The sequence below is a fragment of the Gossypium arboreum genome, chromosome 6, assembly GCF_025698485.1.
Source record: "Gossypium arboreum isolate Shixiya-1 chromosome 6, ASM2569848v2, whole genome shotgun sequence".
Taxonomy (NCBI): Eukaryota; Viridiplantae; Streptophyta; class Magnoliopsida; order Malvales; family Malvaceae; genus Gossypium; species Gossypium arboreum.
The window spans coordinates 132,397,615-132,414,153 of NC_069075.1; the positions used below are offsets into that span (position 1 = coordinate 132,397,615).

Genomic DNA, 16,539 nt, shown 5'->3' on the forward strand with positions numbered 1-16,539 from the left:
CAGACGTCAATATTGGTACTATTTTATTTATCGATACTGATATGATTATTTTAAATTGATCTTAGTTTGACTTATTCTTATGATTGCATGAATTCAGTATCTACTAAAAATTTGCTTGTTGAGTTCACTGAAATTTTTGGTGGAAGAATCAATTTTTTCGGATCAGTATTTATTGGTTGATAAAATTTGCAGGAACTGTCTGATAATGATATTAGGGTACTATTTTCTGATTGATTTGCTGTTATTACTGTTTGATGTGATTTTGAGAACGGAATGGTTAATTTTGCACGATGCTGTGGTAAATTACAAGAAAAAGTATATTATATTGCAAAGTCAGGATGATGAAATGTTTTGTTGAATCAAAGAAGATTGAACGATTTGTCTATTGTGATATTAATCATGTCAACATAGAAATGTGCCGGAAAGAGGTTATGGTATTTACTTTGCTTATGTATTGGATATTAAATTATTCAAGTTAAGGATAAAATCAGTGGCAATAGTGCGAGAGAATTCTGATGTGTTTCTAGAAAAGTTACCTGAACTACTGTTGGTTGAAGAAATTAAATCAGCTATAAATCTTGTGATTGAAATGATAGTGAAAAATATATCTGAAATCAAAGATTTTCTGAGACTAATCGGTTATTACCAGAAATTTAAAAAATGATTTTTCAACGAAACAGTTATTACAGAAAGATGTGGAATTGGAATGATCTGATAAATGTCAGCAAGGTATTGATTAGTTGAAAGCTCAGTTAACTGAAGCGCTAGTTCTGGTTTAGTCTGAAATTCGGTAAAGAAACTTGTGATTTACAGGGATAGCAGTGTTTTGATGCCAAAAAGTAAACTAATGGTTTATGTTTTTTGAAAGTTTTGTTTTGTACTATGAGTCACGAACACTCGACTATTATCACCTGAAGATGGCTCAATTTTAGTTGAGATAAAAGTTAAACTGACTATTCTATAGCAGATCTGCAAAGCTCAGAAGTGTGATAACAAGTTACCAGTTAAATGGGTGTATAGTATACAGATGACTTTTGATTAAAAATTTCAGATTGGATCTGATGATTGTCTGCTATTTAGAAATAGAAGCTGTACCGAAGAATTCAGAAGCTTATACAGAAGATTTTGCTATTTAGACCACACGGGCGTGTGGATACTGTTCAATAGGAAAATTTTGAAATATTGAAAAAAAATACGTAATGATTTTAAATTAGTCTCAAATTGATTTTACTGTTCATATTGGAGTTCGAAGGCCCATTAAAGGGACAATATGTTAAATTTAGGATAAGTGTAAATAATTATTTTAATTAATGTTCGTAATTAAATTGTATTGACTGGTAATGCCCTGTAATCCTATTCCGAGGATGGATAAGGGTTAGGGGGTGTTACACAAGTGGCAGCTAAACTACTTTTTTCGCAAGCTGGTACCACTATTGGTTCAATTGTTAATCAAACTGTTAAATCTATTTTAAAAAGACAACTAATTAAAAGTTGCCATACGACAAAAAAAGGATAAAAAAGCATTATTTTCTCTTTATGTATATATATATTTCTTTATATTTTTTTTGTTCTTCCTCTCATCTTCGGCTTCTTTTACTAGTGTGGGCATTTTGAACTTCATGGTTTTTATCAAGGTTTTTAGAACTAGACCAATGATCGAACCAGTCAAGCCACCAATTTTTAATTTGATCGGTTCGTCTTAAATAAATTATTAAAAGATTCATAAAAAATTTTAAAATAGAGCAAATCGGTTCAACCGCTTTGTATTGATTCGCGAGTCAAATGGTTCAACCCTTATCTCTAGACGGTATCCCAACTAGGTCCTGGTCCAATCAGTCTAACTAGTTGATCCAGACCATTTTTGGAAATACTAGTTTTGATGGATGAAAGAACCTTTTTGATCCCGTTAGGTCAAGCAAGTAGATGGCGAAGTTTGAAAACATAATTAATTGCCAATATCTTGACCTTGAAAGGTTGAACTCTGACCATTGCTGACTTTACCTACATTATAAAGAAAAAAGAATGAATGAATGAAAAATTAAAAAAAATAAAGAGAAAGAAATAATGTAAAAGGAAAAAAAAGAATTTAAAAAAGGGGAAGGGATTCATTAACACAATGTAAAACTAATATGGCTTAACAACCTTTCATATAACTTTTTCTACTGTTGTCATTTTAACAATCAAACATTTGAATTTATCAATATAATTACACTTGTCATACACGTAAAAATTTAAATCGATCCAATATTTCTATTATATTAACCTACTATATTAATATGCATTTAACAATTGAAAGTTTTTTGCATAAAATAAGTAGTTAAAAAATTTGATACTTCAAACTTAACATGGATAATCTACATAATTGAACATGAAATTCAACAGCTGAATTGTTAAAATATCAACAGTAAAAAAATTTATGAAATGATGTAAAACCATGTTAGTTTTTCGGTATAAGTGAATCTCTTTTCATAAAAAATAATTTTTAAGTTTATATAATGTGACAGTTTATTATCGGTTGGATTCTTTAACCAATATAACATTCTTGAGTAAAATGAGCTTAGAAGAATAATTTAGATACTAACTTGGTAAAAAGAGTTTAATTTAGGTATTAATTTGCAGGTTAATTTTTTTTAAAAAATGAAATAGGCTTAATAGTTGGATAACGAAGGTACCAACATAAAAATTAAAACTAATTTAAGTAACAAAATGGAAAAAAGAGTATAGTTTAAGTATCAATTTGTTTAGTTAACTTTATTTATAGTTTAAGTATCGATTTGTTAGTTAACTTTATTTTTAGGTAATCTTACATTACTTTGCTAAAGTGAGATTTATGACAATTTCATTACATGTAATGACTTTGATCCGATTTGATTAAACTAAAACAAAGCAAAAAGTGCGTGAGCATACGAACACTTTAAGTTTTGATATTCTTTGAGTTCCAAAATACTCTTTTTCAGTTATATTCAAAGTAACTCTTGCCTTTTAATCTAATTTTTAAATATAATTTTCTTATCATTAATAATAATAAATCAAATTTAATGCATATTTCACAGTAAAATATCAAATCAAAATCAATATTCATAATACACATATTTTTTTGAAATATACCATCAATTTTCTATTTAAATAAAATTAATATTAATTACTCACTTAAAAAATATTAAACTTTTAATATCATGTAATATTTAATAAAATAATTAAATATTTTTATTTAATACACATAATTAAATTAATATATCGCACGAATATACAAACTAGTAAATAAAAATTAATGAGTCAATCCCTTAAATTTTTTATATATTTTCTCAAGTGACATTTCTAACTATATTTATTTATTTATTATAACTTAATTTGGTTTGTTTTAGAGTTTATTATTATTTTCATTATTATTAGTTGATAAAACTTAGCGATTGTCTTACTTTATTTATTAATTATTGTAAGTTTGTTTTTAATTATCAATTATTTATTTTAACATATTGTATGTTATTATGATTGTCTTAAATTTTTTCTATATTTTCATAAATAACTTTAATTTTCAGATTAATAAGTTGTTCATAATTAAAATAAATCAGTAAAATATGATAATTACATTTCCGCAATAAAACAAGAAAATCTCATATTTTAATTAAATAAAATAATGCAATACAGCTTGTAATGCGCTAAATAGTCTTTCGTCAACATTATTTGTTTCCTCAATGATTTTCTTCACCATTTGACACCATAAAATAACTGTTTATTCTTTTGCAATTGTTGCTAACATTGCCATTGCAACTGTAAGACCATCAAACTCGGATTCATTATTTGTAGTAAAATTAGTTCTTCTTAGGGTGGTTTGAACATAACATTTCAATTACTTGCGTACGTTTGGCATACCTTTGCAGTATCTCAATAACTTGTTCTTTTATTGCTTCAATTACCACAAATATTAATTAAAATATGTTTTATTAATTAATTTCCGATCTTAATTTGAATGAAAACATGGTGTGTACCTCCAAGCTTTCTTCAATATTTATTTACCTTTATTTTAACCTAACTTTCGGCCTATTAAACAAATAAAAAAGGAAAAAGGGATTTTAAAAAGTGAAATCTGCAAAACCAAGATATGAGAAATCTTTGCAAAGTTTGAAAATTAAAATCAGTGAAACATTAGGGTTTTGAATATTTGGAGATACTTGAAAGTTAAAGAAAATAATCTAGAAAAATCAAAGATTTTGTAATATAATCAGAAAATAAAGGCATTGATCACAAATTCGATCATCTCCTTTCTTGACCTATAAATTCCTGCACAAAATTTTAAAAAAGAAAACCCACAGAGAACACAAACACAACACAGCCATGGCATCAAGCTCTAGCTGTAGCAGTAACGATGTGGAAGCATCATTCAGGAAAATAGTAACGGATTTTGAAGTTCACAACAAGATATTACGTTTGGACAAGCACCACATTGATAGATTCATCAAGCCTAATTTGTCACCGGGTCAAATTAACATCCTTGCTAGCGGTAGAGATTGTTCTGGAATTCCGACTGTGGATGTGAAAACTGGTGATTTCTTCTTGGTGACCCTATCAAGCAACGAGTACTGCTATGTTATGACTGGAATCTCAAGCATGATTACCAAAAACATATTTGTTATTGATCATGAGGTTGCTTTCAGTTGGCACCATGGGGCTTTGCATGTTCATCGTTACTAATTAACCTTCTTGTTTTTCTTTTTTTTTTTCTTTTTTTATATATATTTATAGTTATTAAGATATGAGAATAAATGAATTGGTACATAAGAATTTTATTGTTCAAGATGAATGAATTCTTTTTTTTTTTAAGATTGTTAGAATCAGGTCAAGAATCAATTAATACATTGATTCAATGATGTTGAATTAATGGATTTGGAAAAAAAATCAAATAAATTAGGATTTTAATTTTTTAATTTTAATAATTTATTTAATTGATAGATACAACTGTTAATTGTAATAATCTTATTAAAAATCATTGGATGAGATCTAATTTTTAAAAATAAAATCACCTAAAGGCTTAAAACTAAAAAGGTAGCGTACCCATGGTTTTGTGCAAAAATCTCCATTAAGATTAAAAATTAGGTGGGAAATATATTTTTCTGTAAACAAGAATCAACATCATTTTTAAGAGAACTGATTATTTTATTATTTAACAAATATCTCTCTGATTTAATATTTAAAAAAGAATATATATATATATATATATATATATATATATATATAAAGCAGGAGTGCAGGGCACATGAGCCAGATGTTAAGTTTAGAACTCAGAATGAGAAACAGACTCGTATTACTTCAAGAAACACTGTGTAAAAACTTATTCAATGCGAGGGAGCAGTGCATGCTAATATAGCAGTGCATGCAGTTACAAAACAACATAAACTAACCAACAATAACTACTATCAGTTAAGCAATAACTGATTACCAGAATAACTATTATTCTAACATTCTCCCCGTTTCTTTTTCGTTTGAACAACTGAGAACACTATCTTGCTTGAGAACTCGAAGAGCTTGACGAAATGATTCAAATTGCTTAGGTGCAATGGGCTTAGTAAGAACATCAGCAACTTGCTCAGTGGACGGAACAAAATTCACTTGCAGAGTGCCATCGAGAACTTTTTCTCGAACAAAGTGGTGGTCAATCTCAACGTGCTTAATTCGAGCATGATGTGTGGGGTTTTCAGCTATGGACACCGTAGAGGTATTATCACACCAAACAACAGGTGGAGGAATGTTTGACAGACCAATCTCACCTATGAGCTGTTTGACCCACAGAAGTTCGGACACACAGTTGGCAAGGCTTCGATACTCTGCTTCAGATGAGGATCTGGACACAACATGTTGTTTCCTTGAACACCACGCAACAGGATTTGGCCCGAGATACACCACATACCCGGTGGTGGAACGGCGATCTTCCATAGAAGAGGCCCAATCAGCATCTGAATAACAGACAACCTCAGTTTGACCTTTCGAGAAGCATAACCCATAATCAACAGTCCCAACTAGATACCTTAGTACCCTTTTCACAGCTCGCCAATGTGTTTCACTCGGAAGATTCATGTATTGACTCAACTTGTTAACACAAAGCGACAACTCTGGTCGTGTGATACACAAGTACTGAAGCATCCCTACTGTACTTCGATATAAATGAACATCAGTAAAAGGAGGACTACTATCCGAGGTGGTTAATTTCGGAGTGGTTACCATAGGTGTAGGAGTAGCTGTAGCACCTGTCATGCCAGTCTTATGCAGGATCTCCAGTATATATTTCTTCTGACTAAGAAATAACCCTTGCAACGTATGCTGCACCTCAATGCCTAAGAAAAAATGCAATTGCCCCATGTCTTTAAGGGCAAACTTGGTGTGAAGCTGGTGAACCACACGATCAATCTCCCCAGTTGAGCTGCCTGTTATCACAATATCGTCAACATACACCATAAGTAGCACTATATGATCAGACGACACAGGAACGAATAACGAGGTATCAGCCTTGGAGGCTGTAAAACCAAGGTTAGTAACTAGATATTGTTTGAGAGTAATAAACCATGCCCTAGGTGCTTGGCGCAACCCATAAAGTGCCTTGTTCAGCTTGCATACTAGCTGCTGCCTGTTTGGACCTTGTTTCTCAAAGCCAGGAGGCTGTGCCATATAAATTTCCTCTGTTAGATCACCATTGAGGAAGGCATTATTAACATCAACCTGCCTTAAGGACCACCCTTTTATGATAGCAAGAGCAAGAACAACCCGAATGGTAGCTGCTCGAACCACTGGGCTGAATGTATCGCGAAAGTCGAAACCAGTATGCTGAGAAAAACCCTTTGCAACCAGGCGAGCTTTATACCGATCCACTGTCCCATCGGCTTTTTGTTTAACTTTGAACAACCACTTGCAACCTACTACTCTTCGATTTGCAGGGAGGGTGGAAATAGTCCATGTGTTGTTCTTAAGTAAAGCTTGCAACTCACTATTCACAGCTACTGCCCAATCGGGACTTTGCATGGCCTCATGAATATCAGCAGGAGTATCACTTGATAAACTAGGTGCTTTGGTGAGAAATGCCTTAGGCTTGAAAATCCCTACTTTACTACGTGTGACCATAGCATGAGAGTTGAGAAGGGCTGATAGGGGATGGGTTGGTTGTGACAGACTATTGATAGGCATACTAGATGATAGATTTGACGAGTTAGTGATAGGAGTAGGTGAGGCTGACTGTCTAGCATTAAATGAGGTGGTTAATGGCGTACTATTTGAAGTACCAACTTGAGAGCGGGAAACAACAGACGACAGGATAGGAGGTGTAGTCGAGGGAAGAACAAGAAGTTTAGTACTTGAGCGTGAAGTAGCTACAGGAGATTGAGCTGGCGAATTAAAATCTTTAAAAGGAAAAGTCGACTCATGAAACATGACATGTCGAGAGATGAATATCCTTCCATATTTATCTTGACACCTATAACCATGATGTGAAGATGAGTAGCCTAAAAATATGCATGGTGAGGAACGAAACTGTAGCTTATGACTATTGAAGAATCTTAGACTAGGAAAACACAGACAGCCAAATACACCCAAAAATGAATAGTTTGGTTTGACATGAAACAATTTTTCATATGGTGATAAACTACCCAGAGGTGAAGAAGGCAACCTGCTTATCAAGTATACTGCACAACCGAAAGCATCAGTCCAACAAGACAAAGGCATGGATGCATGCGCCAGCATGGAGAGACCTTTCTCAACGATCTGCCTATGTTTCCGCTCCACTAAGCCATTCTGCTCAGAGCTATATGGACATGTAATACGCTGTCAAATGTCATGATGAGCTAGATAGCTTTTGAGTGCCTGAAATTCACCACCACCATCGGTTTGCAAGGCAAGTAGCTGACAACCAAGCGATCGTTCAGCCTACTTGTGAAATATGGAAAAAACAGTAAGCACCTCCGACTTCGTATGCAAAAAATAGAGCCATGTGTATCTGGAGTGAGCATCAGTGAAAGCAACATAGTATCGAAACCCATTGGAGGATACTGAAGCAGGACCCTATACATCCGCAACAACAAGCTGAAGGGGTTTTGAATATTCAGACAAAGACCTTGCGAAGGGTAATTTGTGTGCCTTTCCTAATGGACAAGCAACACATCCCGCTAGTTCTTTATTTGCATGAAATTGAACATTACAATGATGCAGAGCTTTAATAAGAGTATCAGTACAAGGGTGGCCTAATCTAGAGTGCCACAAACTCAATGGTGTAGAAGCAACAGTATTATAGCACAGCGCGGAGTCAGAAGGCGCAACTATTTTGCTCGAGCCAAGCAGAGACAATTTATATAACCCATCATGGACAGAACCCCGAAGTAGCACCTCCCTGGTTCGAAGGTCGCGAATCTGGCACTGTGATGGAAAAAATTCAAACATTACATGGTTGTCCTTTGCAAATTTTGAAACCGACAAAAGATTTTTGGTTATTCGGGCACAAACAATAAGGACCGCATGAACAATGCTCGGATTGAGTGCGAAAAGAAGACTGACCGAAGAGACTTGACAAAGAAGAGCCATACCATTGCCAACATATACTTTACGGACCAGATAAGAGCTACTGTCACTCAAAGCAGCAGGAGAGTTTGTGAGGTGATGAGTGGCTTTGAGTCGAGATACCAAGTATTATCAGCCACTGTATCAGGGGTAGCAAGGAAAGCCTGAGGGTGTGAAGGAACAGTTGTAGGTAAACCTCCATGTTGACCCGAACCAACAGCAAACGAATTGGGCCAGGAAGAAACATTTGCTAGAGAACCAAACCAGCCTTGGTGTGCATGCTAAGGTGCACCCATTATAGGAGATGACATCCAAGGTGACGAAGTGCCACTGCTGAACAAACACATATTCGCTTGAGGAGGAGGTGGAGGTGGCCTATAGTTCATGCTTTTGTAGGTGGTGTCAAAACGATAGTAGCACCGATCAACCAAGTGACCAGATCTCCCACACAGTTGGCATTGAACCCGAGAACTCGAGAAGCGACCACGACCACGACCTCGAGAATTAGAATTGGGTCGATAAGATGGTGGGCTATTGCTGTCAGATACTGCAAGTGCATTAGAAACTGTATTGGCCGAGCTAGGAGAATCCATCATTGTGAGTTGTGTAAGCTGCTGACGCGCTTCAGCATCAAGCAGCATAGTGGTAACGCCTTGTACACTGTAAGGAATTAGACTGGCAGTAATTATCGTAACAACAGATTCATATTCAGCAGGCAAGCCATTAAGAATAGCAGTTACATGTTCTTGCTCACTAATGATCTCACCACAGCCAGCAAGCCGATCACAAAAGCTTTTAACTTTTTATCAAGAATTCACGCATGGACAGATCAGCCTTGCTCTATGAATGCAACGCTCGTCTATAAAACATTAACTGAGACGTATATTTGCTACCATAGACACCAACAAGAGCATTCCAAATCTGAAAGCTGGTATTTAACCCAATAAGATGTGGAAGAACAGAAGGGCTTACCGAGGACAGCAACCAGGAAGCAAGTGCACTATCTTGCTGCTCAAACCGATCAAACTCAAGATTTGTTTGAGATACCCCAGCATCATCAAGAATTATCAGGGATGGAGGAACAGTGCTAGGATCAATATAATGCTGAAGTCTATATGTTTTAATGGCTAGAAGCACCTGTTGGCGCCACAGCAAGTAATTATGATCATCAAGAAGTATCTTGATCTTCTTGGTAGAAAACAAACGACTATCAACTCCATCAGAAACAGCAGAAGCCATCGGAGTAGCAGACTGCACAGACAGACTGGAAGGAGCCATGAGGTATAAAGAAAACTCAAGAAGCAGTGCCCAGGAAGGAAGGGACCTCTGATACCATGTTAAGTTTAGAACTCAAAATGAGAAACAGGCTCGTATTACTTCAAGAAACACTGTGTAAAAACTTATTCAATGCGAGGGAGCAGTGCATGCTAATATAGCAGTGCATGCAGTTACAAAACAACAGAAACTAACCAATAATAACTACTATCGGTTAAGCAATAACTGATTACCAGAATAACTATTATTCTAACACCAGAGCTAAAGAAGCAAAACCGACAATAAAAGAAATGAAATAGAAAACAAGCGTCTCTGGCACTAGAATTCAAGCCAAACCCACCAATTCTAAACCCACTTCAATTCCAATATTTTGCTTATAAATAAGCAGCATTCTAACAATTTTTTCACTCAAAGCTTCACAATCCTTTGTAGCTTAATTATACTCAATCCATACCATCTTTTTTCTTAGACTTGGTTTCATTGGAAATCATCTTATAACATGGCTACAAGCGTGGCTCAATCTTCTTCTACCTTGGCTTCACTTGACCAAAAGGTGGCCCTTGCCAAGCGCTGCTCTCATGGTAAGCTTTTTAACTTCACACACCACTTTCAACATCCAACATTCACGAATGCTGGGTTTCCTCGGTGATTTTGTTTTGAACCAACCAGAGGGCGTAGTTGCTGGAGCTAAGGCAGCCATTGTTGCTAGCATTGCCACTGCCATTCCAACTGTAAGAACGCTTCAATATCTGTAGTAAACCTTTTCTAAGGGAGGATTGAGTCCAACATTTTAATAACTTGGTGTTTGACATGTATTTGCAGATGGCCAGTGTGAGAATGCTGCCATGGGCAAGAGCAAATCTTAATCACACTGCACAAGCTCTCATTATCACCACAGGTTATTCATCATCATTATCATCTTCAACTTTTAATTACCAAGTAGCTCTAGAAGGTATTTTTAAGTATAAATTCCACTTTTGTTAATGAAGTTTTTGATTGGATTGCAGTGGCAAAGCTGCTTATTTTATAGTTGCAGACAAAATTATTTTAGCTACAGCACGCAAGAACTCATTCAAACATGTCCCTAACATGAAACCGTAAATTCAAGTTGGTCTACACCATAATCACTACTCTTTTGATCACTCGGCTAAGAAGAGGGGGTGCAAAGAAGGGGTTGGGGAGGTGAATTTAGTATTCTAGAAAACCATTTGTTCCACTCACTGTGATTCATCGCCTGTTCAATATATAAAATAAAGATGGGTTTTCTTTACTAGGATCAGAGCTTTGTGCACAAGGTAAATTCACTTCCATCTATAAGTAAATCTGGATGGCATGTATCCATAAGTCAAATGTAACAAAACTCATAAGACTTGTATTTGGATTTTACCTTTGATTCATTCCAAAAATAACGGCAACTGCATAAACTTTCACCACCAGAAACCATAGTTGAAATGATGAGAATGAATGTCTTAGAGGACTTTTTTCAAGCTCTGACTGGGCATTGTCCAGTTGGTTAGTTTGCTCATATATACTAAAAAGGAAAGTATAAACAAATGCTTCAAGTCAAGCCCAACCTTCAAAACTTGTCCATGAATCTATCTCTCCTCATGATTTTAAAATGAAAGGAAAATAACATAGAATTCTAAAGAGAGTCGAGGGGGTGAACTCAATGAAAGTCCTCTAATCAATTTAACATAGTATGATGATTATTTGCATTATTTGATGCAACAGCTTCCTACAAAGGTTATATCTATTTAGGCCAAAGCTAGATTAACCCGAGATGTATTGGTTCTCAATTCAGAAACTCAATTACAATAACATCTCAAGTATCCCTAACAACAATACCGGTGAACCTTGAATTGCTTAACTTCACATTTCGCACAATAAGCTATTCAGTTCAATTAACTTTCCAGCATAAAAAAGTTCAAAGCTAAACAATTTTCTTTCATGATATTCGACATTCATCATCAATTGACTTGGATTTAAAGTATATTCTTTGATAAGTTATTTTTTTAAGTTTTTGCGGTTTAAACTTTCAACCCAGTGCAATTTTATTATTTTAGTCATAACTTGAGCTATAGACATCTATTTTATGCCCATAATATACCAATTCGAAGAGAATTGAAATATCTATTTAAATTTATTTCACGGATGAAACCCAAAAACGTCAATAAAACATCCAAAAATGGTCTGGAAATTTGATATGAAAATAGTCGAGAAACCTAAACAACTGTGTTTTATTTAATTAAGGGTAATTTTATATTTTGTCCATTATAGTATTTTTTTCATATAAATAGACATGATTAGCTAAGATTAGGGGGACTCCCAACTAGCCGTTTTTAATTTTATTTTGTTTTCTCTTCTTTTCTAGTTAAAGTAATTTTCGAAATTTGATTCTACCAATTAGTTGTTTTTAATCTTTCTTTACTATTTAGTATTTGCATGTCTTTCGGTATAATTACAACTGTTTAAGTTCATTAAATATTCAACCGATATTTGATAGCTTAGAATAATTATTTTGTCAATTAGATAATTAGTCAATCAATTAATTTCTAATATTTGTGACGACTGCATGATTATTTGTATAGTGTGGGGCATGTGATCTAACTTAAATAAATTCCAATAATGTGTTTGTTGGTTAGAATTGGGTGTTTTTCATTATAAATTAAATTAAATTATTAAGCGAACGTTATAAAGTTGCATGTCAATAAAGAAAATTTTAAATGACAATTGTCTTAATTATCAAGAAGGTAAGAAGAGATTAGAGTACTAGAAGCTCGTTATTTACTATAACAAATTTATTAAAGAACATTAAAATTTATCTCACATCAATGATCAAACCCTTGAATCAAGCGAAGAATTTATTTTAACTAGAGTTTTTCCTCTTTGATTTTTTAATATTTTATTTTCTTCTTCTTTTTTTTACTTTACTTTATTTTTAATTTTAGTTTTTAATTCTAAAGACTCTTATTTATTTTTATTGTAATTGTTTGTTAAAGAAAAAAATTATTACCAATTTCTATAAATATGACCCTATTTGTCGTTTTCTAAAGTCTCTTATTTATTTTTATTGTACTTGTTTGTATATCATCTTTTTCAAGTTTTATTTTTGGCAACGTCTTCGACAATCATACATTCTCCTACTCGTCTATAAAAATTAATCCATTGATTAATGTTTAGTTTAATAATACCTTTCAAAAGTGTTTTAGAAATAAAAATAGGAAGAATCTAAAAGATTTTGCTTTTCAAAAAATTATATTTTTGGCTTGAGAAAATATTTTTCTCAAGGAATGCTTTTATCTTAAAATGAATTTTATTCTAAAAGCTAAACTCAACCTAAAATAAAAACTTTCGAATTGAGTTACTTGGTTCAAAATTGATTTGATTTGCGTTTAGAAAGATTCAACCGTTGGAGTGTTTTAAGGCAAAATTAGATCAAGATTAACTAGGTTAGGATAAAAGGAAATTGCAAACCTCAAAAGCTGGAAAAGAAATATAAAGGAACATTCAAGATCGAACTTTAACTATTTATTAGATTAGAGTTTTTTAGAAAAATTAGCTGATGGGTTTTGAATCGAAAGGTGAAATGGATCAAAATCGGGGTTTAAAAAGGGAAAATAGTGTTGTCGGAATTTGGTATTTGTAGCCGAAATCTGAAAAAAAATATGAACTTTCCGCCAAAAACATGAGTTTCCCGGTCACCGGAGTTCTTGTTTTGAAGAGCAAAGAAGAAAAATAAAAGAAACAAAGGAAAAGAAAAGGATCAAGTTTATTTAAAAAGAAATAAAAGAAAAATGAAATACTTGTACATATTGACACATGGCAGTTGCAGATTGGTTCATTATTCCCATATTAGATATTGGGGCAAACTGATTAATGACGTAATTGTTCAGCTACCATCGTTCTCAAGTATAACATAACGGGGTGTTGGTTTAAGTGACGGCCGATCTAATTCATACCAAAGAGATTGTCCTGTATGTTTGGGGAGCCTGTTCGATATTTGCAGCAAACGGCTGCTCTTGCCATATGTCCTCTCTGCACCACACTCCACAAGGAAGGCAAGCAGATCTCTTATAGCAATCATATTTAGAGCTTCTCTGACCAATATTAAGTTGGGTCAGCCTTCTGTCCTCCCCGTTACAACTTTGATTGTACAGTATTAGTGCTGACTGCTCCCATCTCTTCATTAAAGGCCTTCCCCCACCATTCTACCATATTTTCCGCCTTATGATTAGGTAACTGCATTATCCACTCTCAACGCTCACAATTCACCAACAGATCTCGTCCTGTCTATTACACAGGCCACCTGGAGGATCGAAACCCGGGGTCCTTTTTTGCATCTTTTAAGAGGACTTTTCTCAAACACCCACCGGGCATTAGCCAATTCACTACTAATAAGGGAAGTATGAGCAAAAGCATCAAGTCAAGCCAATGCTTCAAAACTTATCCGTAATGAATACCACCCATTTTCGCGTAAGATTTTAAAATGAAAGGGAATAGTATAAGAAAAAAAATCAATTTAACATAGAATTCTATGGCAATGAAAGCCCTAAAGCCATTGTGTTCCAAATAACTTGATTTAGGTTCACCAATGGATTCAATTAGTATGATGACTATTTGCATATCTAAGGCAATAAGGTTCCTACCAAGACATTAACTGGAGTGAAACCATCACTCCAATGTAAATATATATACACACACAAGAGTTTGCTTTGCAACAAGGGAATGTTGAAATCTATGCCACATTTTGGCCTAATTCTGGATTAATTGATAAATACTAGACAAGACACCAAACATTTCCCAGGAAAGGGTTCAAATCTATGCCACATTTTGGCCTGGTTGATATTCTGCAAGTGTTAGAATATAACTGCAATGGTTACAATACAATTCTTTACCAATTGATCTAATTCCTCTTAAAAATCGAAATTTAGATCAGTTTATTGGAACGATAACACCACATGCATTGACAAAGACTAGCTAAATGAGGTACAATAATTGATGCCAACTCGGAGAGATGCGGGGTTACAAGTCATTTTCTCACTTGGAAAGTTGAAACTTTTGCATGGATAATATCCATCATCTCTTTGGAAGAGTCAACAATCAATGATAGATGCTCAAATCGATTTCGAAAAACATGAAACAACTTTACTTAATATTTAGCCCCCTCATGTTTCCAACCAAATTTAAGGTTTCATTAGTGTTAAACTGAAAATCTTGGAATCACGTGGCAAATGGGAATATCCGAAATTTAAAAGCAACGGCTAATCCATGAGGATTCTCTCAAGTATTATTGAAGGGAGATGGACCTCTTCTGAAAAGAACATGTATGTGTATACAGTTATGAGGTTTTGTATACATGAGGAATATTCACCATGTCTGGTAAGAAATGGTGATTAAAGATTCCGATTCCTCCTTATCAATCTTGTAATTGCTAAACAATCAAGCATTTATGCATATGTTGCCATTATAAGCAATGAAGACCCCACAAATACCATAATCAGTGAGGGTTTTGCCTTGCAATTTGGTTCATAAGAAACCTGTACTAACTCAGTATATTCTATTAACCTTGAGTGAGGGGTATGCTGAACGTCAACTAAAGCAAAGACCATTTTCATGATGAATGAGGCTAAGCTGGGAGACTGGAGAGGAATGAATAGATTAGAAATGGTTAGTGTTTTCTTAAACAAGAACACAAAGATACCATGCAGACTTGTCTAGTTTGGCCAGACTGTTTTTATTTTTATAATTAAATTTAACTAAGTGAAGCTGATGAATAAAGCCAATAGTGGTTAGGAAATTAGGATGGTGAATTGTTTGTACATCAACTGGACAAGGCCTCTTGGCACGCCTGTCATTGGCGTGCTGCATGGCATGGCAAGCAAAGGGACATGGTTTTAGGAATCTTGGGCAATGACAATATTGGAACCCTTTATGCAGGTCAAACTAATGCAGCTCACCACATTGCATGCCTTGGAATTTTTTCAGGTGCAATGGAGCCCAAACTCCAATCTCCAAATGCTCTATACTTTTCTCTCTAGCTTTCTGCTCCGAATAATTTCAAGATGAGTGTGGCATAAGAATATGTTTAACTTTTATATATATTTAAATATATGAAACATAAATGTTAAACGCGAAAGAAAATGAAAGTTTGGAGTTACATGATATATGTATATATAGCTATATCCCACCACTCCACCAGCGTCGGTTCGCCGCAAACCATATTCTGAGTTAAACATTCAGCAGAACATTCCCTTTTTTTTTCTTTTTTTTTTAAATTTAACCATCCATACATGTTTGTTTTCCACACGTGTCAGGGTATGAGATTGAAATACATCAACTTCTTCATTATTTTTTTTAAAATTAATAAATATATAGTATTGGACACATACTTGTATCTATTGAGGAGGTCGTTAATGTGAATCTACAGAAACTTTTGAATTATTGCAAGAAAGGGAATCGAAACATGAAACAAAAAGGAAGCTTGCAATGGATATGCATTATAAGGAATAAATTCCAAATGCCAATAAAAGAAAAAGTAAATTTTTCCTCTTATTTTTCTTAACCCTTTCTTATTATCCCACCTGCACCGGCACTGCTTAAGCCTACTCCTGGAAGGTATATCTGGCTACTTGGGTCATGACTCATGAGCCCCCACAACTATTCTGCCATTTGATGACGTGTCCATCCACATCAGCTTTGGATATTGCAGGAGCCAGCATGACGTGTCTT

General features: G+C 34.3%; 1 protein-coding gene across 1 annotated transcript; it reads left to right on the plus strand.

Moving 5' to 3' along the window:
• The first annotated feature begins 10,309 nt into the window (after positions 1-10,309).
• LOC108484846 (early nodulin-93-like) lies at positions 10,310-10,911 on the plus strand. The gene is made up of 4 exons (XM_017788739.1): positions 10,310-10,391; positions 10,480-10,541; positions 10,633-10,708; positions 10,826-10,911. Exons 1-4 carry the CDS (start codon positions 10,310-10,312, stop codon positions 10,909-10,911), a joined length of 306 nt encoding a protein of 101 aa, XP_017644228.1.
• Positions 10,912-16,539: the final 5,628 nt, after the last annotated feature.